This window comes from Juglans regia, chromosome 14, assembly GCF_001411555.2.
Source record: "Juglans regia cultivar Chandler chromosome 14, Walnut 2.0, whole genome shotgun sequence".
NCBI classification, from domain to species: domain Eukaryota; kingdom Viridiplantae; phylum Streptophyta; class Magnoliopsida; order Fagales; family Juglandaceae; genus Juglans; species Juglans regia.
In genome coordinates this window covers 16536295-16547729 of record NC_049914.1, presented here as the reverse complement: position 1 = coordinate 16547729, position 11435 = coordinate 16536295, and the positions used below count along the sequence as shown (strand labels likewise).

General features: G+C 34.8%; 1 protein-coding gene across 3 annotated transcripts; it reads right to left on the bottom strand.

Moving 5' to 3' along the window:
• Positions 1–3161: 3161 nt before the first annotated feature.
• On the bottom strand, positions 3162–11109 carry LOC108989713 (calmodulin-7-like). Of its 3 annotated transcripts, none has more exons than XR_001995882.2 (4): positions 10957–11109; positions 9960–10329; positions 5336–5524; positions 3162–3942 (listed from the first exon to the last, which is right to left on the bottom strand). XR_001995882.2 is itself a non-coding variant. In XM_018963432.2 (3 exons), exons 1-3 carry the CDS (start codon positions 11066–11068, stop codon positions 5392–5394), a joined length of 615 nt encoding a protein of 204 aa, XP_018818977.1. In that variant the 5' UTR covers positions 11069–11109; the 3' UTR covers positions 5226–5391. The 3 variants fall into 3 exon arrangements, 1 of the variants encoding a protein (XP_018818977.1); XR_001995883.2 differs by lacking the exon at positions 3162–3942 and adding an exon at positions 7800–8000 and having other exon boundaries at positions 5419–5524; XM_018963432.2 differs by lacking the exon at positions 3162–3942 and having other exon boundaries at positions 5226–5524.
• Between the last annotated feature and the right edge of the window lie 326 nt (positions 11110–11435).

The window sequence follows — 11435 nt, the reverse complement described above, 5'->3', positions numbered from 1 at the left end:
CAGACCTTGAACATAGTGTTCTTGATGGCATCTCGGTTAATTTTCTTATCAACTCTAACTTTCCCCACTAAACCATGTTTTCCTCTTTCTATAGTTTCTTTTATTTCCTTCCCCGTAATTACTATTTCATACCTTTCTTCCTTTGTAAGAGAAAATTTGTTCCATTATTCTGATAATTCTTCTGCCATCTAGCATCCAGTATCATTATCTCAAAACTTGAATTAATCACTATCTCAGAACTGGAGTTAACTTCTATCGAAAGCTTTCCCTAGGCAAATAAATCTTCCACTGAAAGTGAAGGAAGTTCTTCCTCCTTGCTAGGAAACACCAAAAACGAGAGGAGAAAGCTGTGAGTTTTTAGTAGAACATGTTGTTCAAGCTTGATACTGTAAATAATTCTTGAAGTTCTGATTATGTGGAGGTGAATATTTGTCTGCTAAGCAAGAGGATAGCAAGTTACAAATTCTATGTTGGTGTGACATACATTTCTATTACTATGAAATTCATTTAATTACTATGAAATTCATAAATGAAGTAGTTAATGGTCGGATTACTATTGTTCTTTTTGTTCTGACAAATCTTGTATGTATTCCTATAAGGAAAGAAAAGGAATTTGCCCATTTTTCTGGGTCTTGAGGGGTGTGGAAACACACAAGAACACTTGAATGGAAACTAAAAAGGGATGTAACTCTTGTACCTTCGAAAATGGTAAGATCTTTGGCACAAGAAGATTGAGCTTTATCATCTTGAATTGGTTCTAATTTCTCTATTTTTTTATGAATACTGATTTGGGTTCTTCTTCTACCTTTATCAAATAGAACATGCTGAGCCAAATTTTCATGTAAAACCTACCTTATTGATCGGAAAAATAGTATGGTTTGAAGAAACCATTTGCTATGCCTCGAATCCATAACAATCATATTTTTTATAGGAGTTGTTGACATTTGAAGCCATTTTTTCTCATTATTTTCATTTCTGTAAGAGTGCAAAAAGAAAGAAGGTCAGACTCCAACTTCTTCAAGGAAGTGTTCTTGACCCTTTGAGTTAGAATTCGGTAGTTCTATTTCTCAATGTGGGCAAACTATATTACTTGTAATAGAGTCTCACCTTGATGTGATGGAAGTCAACAGTTTGAGTCTCATTATCCCTAAACCCAATGTAAGTTTTTATTTTTGGACTTCTTGTCACATCTTGATTGAATGAGAACATAAAAGAGGCTTGTGGGATTGACAAATCTAAAAATTCGACTCCACCTGAAGACCTCAGATTCGACAAAAGAATAAAAGTCTACCTGTAAGGCTTAACAGACAGAAAACGGGATTTCACTAATCTTCATCCAAACAAAGCAACCTTATTTATATAGGCCAGAGGCCATAAAAAAAGCATGATAACTCACTTAATCATCATATTCATCACTTCGCTTGTCTTCTTTGGTGTAAGGATTTAAGTTGTAAAAGGGCATCTATAGGGTAGCGTTCCGCCCAAGAATTTATTATTCAGTGCTAGATTAGTCACTAATTCTTTTTTGAGTTTTGTTGAAGTAAATAGGAAATTCTGAATAAAAAACTCATTTGAAATAGAGTTTAGTGAAAGTATATAGATATAATCAAAATTTTGTTTGAATATAATTTTCGACTTAGTTTTTGTTTTGATTTTGTTGCTATTTATATTTCAATAGGAAAATAATTGAATGAGGAATATAAAATATTTTAGACTAAAAGATTTTTGGACTGAAATTTGAACGTAAAAAAATGCTAACAAAACATGGCATATGGCAACCAAGAAGAAACGGGAGATTATAAAGCTTTTGGACTATAGATGCCAAGCCATTTCTTTATGAAAAGATATCATACATGGAAAGCCCCTCATGCTCGCAAACCACCTTGGGGCCCGCAAGACCCCCGGGGGGGAAAGATTATTGTGGCGCCCCCAGTCCTCTGTAGTTCTCCAGCGAGGAACTTTGGTGTCCAGGATGTGAATTGGTCAGTTGTTTCCCTTTCGTTTCAGTGAGGGTGCTTGTATGCAGAGCACACACATATAACAAGAATCACAGTCAAAAAGAGTAAAGGGGATTAGTAGGAGACTAATTAGCACCAAAGAAGTGTACAAGTACTCATTTATTAATAATAATAATATTCATATGCCACTATCACTTCATTGCTTACCCAAATATAGTTACAAACCATTGCAAGTTCAACACACGTACATCAAAATATATTGAACAATAAAAGTTTTCATCATCTAATTACAATAAACATATTAAATTACAAAAGCATAAACTTAAACGGAGATAGATCTTTGTGGCTAATTGTCTGGCTGGGCTAGCTGGTCTTTCTTCTTCAGGGTAACTCTCCTTAGCTACATCTCAATCAAAGTCTATGCCTCCTATGGTAGTCCCACAATGAGATTCTAATGAAACCTCAATAAATTAAAACTCATAATAGTACTAATAACGGAGGACAATGATGATGAATAATCATTCACAAGTTCATGTAAATAAGGTTAAGAATACTCATATTTTAAGCATGGTGAATAATCACACTCTGAGCAAAACTCGTATAAGCATAGTCATGAATCACCCTCTAAGCAAAGCTCATAAGCATGGCAATGAATCATCATATGAGCAAAACACACATATCTAGAACACTTCAAAGAACACCAAGTATGAGGAATAACTCCATCCATTTGACATGTGGAATCTCTCTACCTGGTTAAAATGTGAAACTCACCAAAACACAATGGGGAACCACTCCACCCATTCGATACGGAGAACCTCTCTACCTGATCAACACATGGAACACCTCTACCATATCATCACATAGAACACCCAGCTTGATCAACATGGAGACTCTTTCTACCCACGATATCATGCAAGCCCTACAAAAATTCTCCCCAATCATCATGGAGAATCTCTCTACCCGTAAAAAACTCATGGTAACATGCTGCTCAAGAATGTTATAGGGAATCCTCAACCCGATCTTATGAGTACAAAGCACATCATTTCAAATCATAGTGTCTTGAACTCACATCATCAATGTACTTAATAAATATAATGAGAAAAGTATGCACTTTCATGAGAGAAAGAAATGAGAAGTAGAATATGCAAATGCTGAACATACCCATAAAACATTTACCTCACATTTCTAGTATTTTCATAAGAGTGAACCTACCTGAATAGTATTCTAATACTAAGTTGCACTGGCGGTGCCAATCCCTTGGTTGATGAAGTCTTTGAGTTTTCCGCCTCCTTGAAATCCTCGAATAGAAAAGAAGAAAAAAAAAGTGTTGAAATCCTTTATGATCTCTAAAGTGAAATGTTGACTATCCTCTATTGTCTTATATACGACATAATTGCCAGTTATAGTCCTGACGGATCTTGACGTTTCCACTGGCCTCTGTCTTTCTTGAATGAGAGACCTTAAATCACGGTCATCCATTTGTCTTATGAACTTGAAGAATCGTAGAGACCGAGTGACTGGTCGGACAACGCTCGCACGTCTCTACAACTTGCCTTGGGACCAAACCCATTGTCCTTCTCGTTATGAGAGTCTTCCGTGTGGAGTTAGGACATACTTATGAGATCAGATGATATGGCTTGCAGGTTTGTATACCTTATTCCCAAGCGTACTCATGACGTGATGTCTTTAATGCATGGGCCTTGGGTACGACACTTGTTCCCTTTAAGCTTCTTCGAATTGCCCTGGAGTGCTCCCGAATTTGCACCGGGCTTGTCCCTGCTCATTGCTCGTCTTCCTTCGTTGCCCTATGTTGTGCCACAGCTGCCAAGCTTTCTACAAAGTGTTGCTCGCCTTGCTTCCACTTCAGATGCACGTTGCCCACCCAGCTACCTCCTTGTTGCCAACATTTTTCCCCGTGTGAGGGGATTCATTCCCTCATTTTGGCATAGCCCTTAGACTTGGACCCGAATCCTAATTTCTAGACCTGTAGTTAAAAAAAAGAATCCAAACAAAAGTGATGTGCAATAAGTTTTGTTAATGTGAAAAAAATGTTGGAACATTCTTGTTACAAAACTAGGTCCAAATGAGATGTAAATATATCAGATAGAGCCTAAATTCATGAAGTTGGAACAAGTATTGCAAATACGGCAAATTAAAATCTAACCAAAGTAAAATAACCTTTACTTTTTATTACAACATCTAAATGATATGCTTAGCAAAGCTAGAAAGTTGACTCAAAGGATGATCTACAAGATCATGTTTGAGGAAGATTTTCAAATTCTAGTGTTTACTAGGTCAAGCAAATTTTGCAAGACGTACATCACATGAGACATGATCTCGATTGAGTGAAAATCTGATTTAAACAATACGAACTAGACCCTAAAGTTAACCTTACTGGCCTGATTATGCCTTATGATACGAGACTTTTGTAGAGCTCTTGGTTATTATTTTAGAAATCCTATTTGTTTGTTTTGAGGGAAAACTCATTGTGAGATAGACCATCACTCATATATATTTTGATCATTTTGTTTTTGGGTTGCCGGCGTGTTGCTAGGGTTTTAGTAGATTGGATGAAAGTCGCTCGTGGGAGGTTGATATAGAGTTCAAGTGGGTCACTCGTAGGATTGCCAGTCGGGTTTGAAGTAGTGGTAAAGTTTTGTGAGTGTCTAAACTGACTATAATAATTACGTCTTTAGTATATTTAAAGGTGGTGGCTGATCAGCACCCATAATGATTTTTATTTTGAAGTGTTATCCAAAAGATTTTACTCCATGACCAAAATCTTGTGCTTTATTAGACTTTGGTTTTATATCTATGATCGCTTAAATGGATAAATTATTTGAATTGTGTTTAGAATCTCTATGCCCTATGGATCTTATGTTTGTTTTCGCAGATGAATTGATATTAAAGTTAAAAGTTGAATAAAATATTGTTAGAATATATTTTTTAATATTATTTTTATTTTGAGATTTAAAAAAGTTGAATTATTTATTTTATTTTATATGAAAATTTGAAAAAAATTTAATGATTAGATGAGATGAGTTGAGAGGAGTTGTGAAAACAAACTAGGTCATGTTGTAATGCTTACAGAATGCGCCACAAATAGTTGAATCATAAAAATGGTATGTTTTGTGTGCACATGAATAGAGCTTTTGCCGCATGATCAACTTCATCTTAACTAGAACGTTTCTTCACACTCCCATGCCAATCAGAAAAGAAAGAGGAAATCAAATGATGCAATACTTTATGACTTAATTATCAGTAGAGGCCGCCAGTAGCTTTACATACTACGTACGTACTACGTGATATATATATATAGTCATTGTCCAATTTATTTATTTATTTAGTTTTGTTCTTATACATAGGCCGAAAAATACCTGAGTCATTTGTACCACACAACTTGGACCATTCAGGAGTAGTACTTCACTGGTAATTAGAGGATACAACAAAGACAACGTCCCTTGTGGTCACTGACCTCTACATTTGAGGACGTCAGTTTGATAGGTTGATCTAATCTTCGGAAACTAGGGCTAGGGCTTCTCTGATCTCCCATCCTCTTATCTCTTCTGCAAAATGAAATCAGATTAAATTAGGGACATCAAATACGTCCTAGAACATTTCATGCATGATACTCAATTTCAAAGGTGATTTAAAAAATTACTTGTATTTTGATTTTTTTAACTAAATTTGGTTTTTCACAATAGGCGGTATATATATTTACACGCTGGTTTGTAAGCAGCGGAACTCTTAAGATAAATGTAAAACCCTAATGATAAAAGCAAGGAACTTTGGTATGAGAAATATATAGTTAATAGTAGTTTAAATTCCAAGGTAATAATAGTAGAGAATAAGAAACAATCATTACAAAGAACATAACATATGTTAATATATATAAGTCTAATAAAATAAAAATAGAGAGAGGGGAAGAATGATAACTAAAAACTTCACACATGCCCATATAAGGCATTAATTTTAAATTTAAATCTGATAGCAATTATTAAAACTTGTTATATCTACAAAATAGTGACATATGGAGCCATTTATCTTAGCATTTATACTCTCTTAATTTGGGACCTATCATTGGCCAGGTTATTTATGGGAACTAATAAAGAGCGTATTGAGCAGTTGGAGGTTGGGCTCAGTGGAGTGCATGATGGGTTACACAGGATGGAGCTCGGCATGGCTGACAGGCTTCGTCATTTAGAAGAAACCCTCAATCGCCTATCTGATGTATTGCTCACAAACCAGGAGCCTCCAAACCACAGTAACCAATATTGTGAAGGCCATGATGGGGGACGGCTGATTGTATCTTCTAAAATAGCAAAGCTTGAATTTCCTAGATTCTTAGGAGATGATTCGGCGGAGTGGTCCAATCGTATGAACCAAGTTTTTGAGTTCCAGAATACTCCCGAAGCCCAGAAAGTTTCCTTGGCCTCCTACCACTTGGAAGGAGAGGTCAACCAATGGTGGCAGTGGATCCGAAAGACAGCCCGAGAAGAAGGACGCATTCTCTCATGGGCAAATTTTGAAGACGAACTCTGGGCTCACTTTGGGCCTTCGGAGTGCGAAGATTTTGATGAAGCTCTTTCCATAATCATGCAGGCAGGCTCTCTACATGATTACCAGTGAGAATTTGAACGCTTGGGCAATCGGGTACGAGGATGGACTCAAAAGGCTCTGGTTGGGACATTCATGGGCAGCTTGAAGGCTGAAATTGCTGATGGTATCCGAATGTTTAAGCCTCAGACCTTAAAGGAAGCCATCGGCTTAGCACGAATTAAAGATGACCAACTATCGAGACAAATGATGTTAGGGCATCCTCCACCACCGGTGAGAGCCCCGTTAGCTCTTCTGCCAACAACTCGGGCATCACCTGCAGCTCCTGTTCGACGACTTACTTGGGAAGAAATGCAGTAGAGGCGAGCTCAAGGTCTATGTTTTAATTGTAATGAGCATTTTATTGCAAGTCATCGGTGTCGAGGGTCACGGCTACTCATGCTGGAAGGATACAATGGCAGCGGCAACATCACCTGTGAAGATGTCATCGAAGAGCAACCAACTGAGGAAGGATGTTTCGTTCAAAATCGGCGATATGGTACTTTTGAAGCTGCACCTATACTAGCAGCGAACGACCTTCAAACGGGTCCAGGTCCACCAGCAAGTGGCTAGACGAAAAAGCTGCTGCAAATGTTCCCAACTGCAGACCTTGAGGACAAGGATCCACTTAATGGAGGGAGTATTGATAGGCCACGCAAGTCTAAGAGGAACCAAAGCTGAACCCAAGTATCAGAGAGTGAGGCTTGAACGCGCGCGGCATGCATGCAGCGTAGGACTGGGTCAAAAGCTGTGGTGACCAGTTAGAGAGTTTCAAGCTGCATGTTTACTTTTCTGTTGCATGATTTCCTTTTCCGTAGTGTTGCTGCACGTTTACTTTCAGTTACATGATTTCCTTTTCCGTAGTATGTGTGTTTATGCTTTCTGTTTTACATGGTTTGTATTCAGTTGCTTTTCTATTTCGGTTTATACATGGCCTTGCTTATTTAAAGCAGCCAGGAGTTATCAATAAAGGGGATCGAAAAAGCTTATTATCCAAACTGGTAGTACTTTCTCACCTGAAGAGAAACAATTTATCTTAGCATTTATAGTCTCTTAATTTGGGATCTATCTGTCCTTAGTATAAATACTTTGTAATTCATTATCAGAAATACTTTTGCATTTTATGAATATGGAAAATACAAGAAACTTCTAGGTTTCCTTGTTATGTTACCCTCTCTATGATCTGCATATTGAAAAGAAAGCATAGACAGAAAGATCCTAAAAAGATTGGTTCATAACACCTACCAAAGAAGGATGTCCGTCCCGACTCCCATCGCTCTGAATTTCAGGAGGATTTGATAGCAAAAAGGTTCTAAAAGATTGGTTTAGCCCCTCTTCTAATCAGATTTTCTGTCCAAGGCCATGGTTTGTCAAAACTGGGCATACGATTGAGGCAACCGTGCATGCTCAGTTTTCCATCCTTAGTTTTGATCAGTTTCTGTTCCCCTGAAACAAAAACACAAATATTCCATCGCGTCGTCCTGACTCCCGATGCACTTTTGTTATTCTGATTCTCTGAAAAAGGTGTTATTATGATAAACCTATAATTTTTTTTTAATTATTTTATAAGAAAATTTTATACACCACACTCTCGTTCTACTTTCATCTCATTATATAAGATATACCACATTTATCACTACTATTAGATAAATGATAATAAATGATGAAAGTAGAATAATAATATAGTGTATAGCATTATTCTATTTTATAATTCTGCTTAAAATAAAAAATAATTATATATAATATATTAAAATTATTTTAATTAAACTGTACAATTATATTAATTTATTATAAAATAAATTATGAAATATTTATAAAAAATAAAACTGTTAGCACCTATATATCTAATTCTACAAACTCTACTTGTGCCTCTATCGAGAATAATCTTTGTACCTTTTATGTTTGGCACGAAATTCTTAAAAGATATATTCCTTCAGATCTTCTAGATCACTTATTAGCGGCGTTGTGTGATTATATACATGAAATTAGATGAGATAAAAAATCTATAAATAGTAATAAAAAAGTTATGAATATTAGTGAAATGAGAGTTATGATATTTTATGAGATTTTAAAAAATTAAAGAGAAAAAGTTAAATAAAAATATTATAAAATTAATATTGTTATAATATAAATTTTCAATATAATTTTTATTTTGAGATTTGAAAAAATTAAATTATTTTTTGTGTTTAGTTTGAAAACTTGATAAAGTTGTAATAATTTGGTAATGATTAAATGAATGATTAAATGAAAAAGTTAAAAATTTAATATTTGAAATTAAAATGTGTGTTTAAATAATATTTAGATATTGAGATGAAATTAGATGAGATGAAACCATATGTGAAATCCAACGGAGTCTAAGATCTCGTTTGATTACACAAATGAGATGAGATGAAAAATCTGTGAATAGTAGTAAGATAATTTGTAAATAGTAATAAAATAATTGAAGTTAAGATTTTTATAAGGTTTTGGAAAAGGATGGTGCTACAGTCATCGACAAATTCTACAGTCCGGACAAGGCCATTTGGCCTATTTTTTTTTATTTTCTTTCATACATCTTTTTTATATCCTTAAATATTTTTTTTTAAATTCACAACATCATTAAAAAATATTTTCTTAATCATTAAGTAAGAAAAAAAAAATATTAGGACCCACTGTCGGGAGATATTATGGGGACACCAAGAATTTTTCTTTAGAACATGAGATAGAAAAATTTGAATAAAAAAATTATAAAACTAAAAGAAGGTTAGAATATAATTTTTTAATATAATTTTATTTTAAAATTTGAAAAAGTTGAATTGTTTTTATATTTTGTTTAGAAGTTTGGAAAAGTTATAATGATTGGATGAAAAAGTTGAAAGACTGAAAGTTTAAAATTGAAAAATATTTGTATTTAAATGATATTTAGATATTAAGATAAGATGAAATGAGATAAAATAAAATGTAATAGTTTCAAAAATTTGTTAAACCAAACCAGGCCTAAGTTTTGAAGCAACCTCTATATAATGTCAACCAAGTAACTTTCTAGGTACCCCCGTCTAATCCTATTAGTAAGAAAGGACTCCGACTCACAAATTCAGAGAAAGCAATAGGACGACACCTCGCATAGCTAACTAACCTGAGACATTCTCTTTTTGGGCAAAGGAAAATCAAAACCAATGGCCTTTTTTTATCAAACATACTATGAATGATACAACTACCGACAAGTTCATATTCTTGTTCTAGATTCATGATACCAAAGATAGAAATAATGCAAACAATAAGAGATGAGCAACCTGCAAACAAAGCTAATAATGCCAAGTGCAAATATCCCAAGGGAAAATAGAAAATTTCTACCAGCTTATTTGCCATGTTTGTTCCCTTTTTTATGTTTTTCAAGTAGTTTTAGTTTTGAATATAGATCCTCACTTGGCCATCATGACTTTGGCAAACTCCTCATAGTCGACGTGGTTATTACCATCCATGTCAACCTCACGAATCATCTCATCAACTTCCTCTTTCGTCAGCTTCTCACCTAGATTTGTCATAACATTTCGCAGCTCAGCTTCAGAAATAAGGCCATCTTGGTCTTTGTCGAACACCCGGAAAGCCTCCCTTAGCTCCTCCTCCGAAGCGGCGTCCTTCATCCCTCGGGCCATCAGCTCAAGGAATTCTACGAAATTTATAGTACCATCGTTATCAGTATCAGCCTCATCTATCATCTCTTGCAACTCCGGTTCAGTTGGATTCTGCCCTAGTGACCGCATCACATTCCCAAGCTCTTTGGCAGTGATACAGCCTTTAGCAAATACAAAGATATTTGAGATCATAATATAACATTAATTTCAGCAGGATATTAAACTACCTAGCAAGTATTGTATCATAGAACTCTTTCTAAATTTACCATTGTAATTATATAGGAAAATACTTTAGCCATAAAAGAATAAAATAAAAATAAACTCACAAACTGATGTGGTTTAATGTAGTACGACAGATTGTAAAGTTAATTTTATTAATTATTATAAAGTAGATCTAACAGATTACATGAAGTCATGTCAGTTTGTGAGTTTATTTTGTATAATCTTTTTATGTCTGTAGCAGTTTTCATATATATAACAGACATCCAAACTGCTTATAAGATGACAAAGTCATGCAAATATCATAAATACACAAACTCTCTCTTGTCTAAGCTTTTAGACCAATTTATTATCTTTCATAAATCCACTTTGAAGTCCATATAGACATTAAACCAAACAAGGATCTCTTAATGACCGGTAAACATGGCATCACCCACAAAACCAATCAACGAACAAAAAAAAAAAAGGAAATAATTAGTCTGTTGCAAACAGAAGACATATATAAATTAGGTAAGACTATATGACTTCAAACACAAAATTAAAGAAACAAACAAAAAAATAAAATCTACCATCGCCGTCCTTGTCGAAGAGGCTGAAGGCCTCCCTCAACTCAGAGACCTGGTCGTCAGTGAGCTGATCAGCCATTTTTTCTTCCTTTCTAAAAGGGATTTTGCAAGCCATAATAAAATCAGATAGAGATGAAAAAAGAATATTGTCCCGGTGAGGCAAATGCAGAGGTCTTCTTGTCAGGTTATATATGCACATATACTCTGTGTGTGTGTGTGTGTTAAAGGCCTTGGCCCACAACAAAGGGCATATGATTCCCTCACATCCTCACGTAAACACTTTCCCCATTTTATTGTTTTGCCACACTCTACCCATTTTACTTTTCCACCTTTATTTATTTATGTTGGCATCTGATTCTTTCACATCCTGATGAAATACCTTTTCACTATTCATCAATATATAATTTAGTTTTTTTCACTTTCAATTTATTTTTTCTTTATAACTTTTTTTTCATAATTATAAGAATATTCAAATTGAAGTG

Excerpts from the sequence above, each read along its gene's own strand:
- LOC108989713 (XM_018963432.2), bottom strand. The coding sequence starts at position 11,068 with ATGGCTTGCAAAATCCCTTTTAGAAAGGAAGAAAAAATGGCTGATCAG. Across the intron at positions 10,330-10,956 it reads CTTCGACAAGGACGGCGATG|GCTGTATCACTGCCAAAGAG; the intron begins GTAGATTTTATT and ends TATTTGCTAAAG. Across the intron at positions 5,525-9,959 it reads GCCAAAGTCATGATGGCCAA|AAGAGATAAGAGGATGGGAG; the intron begins GTGAGGATCTAT and ends TTCATTTTGCAG.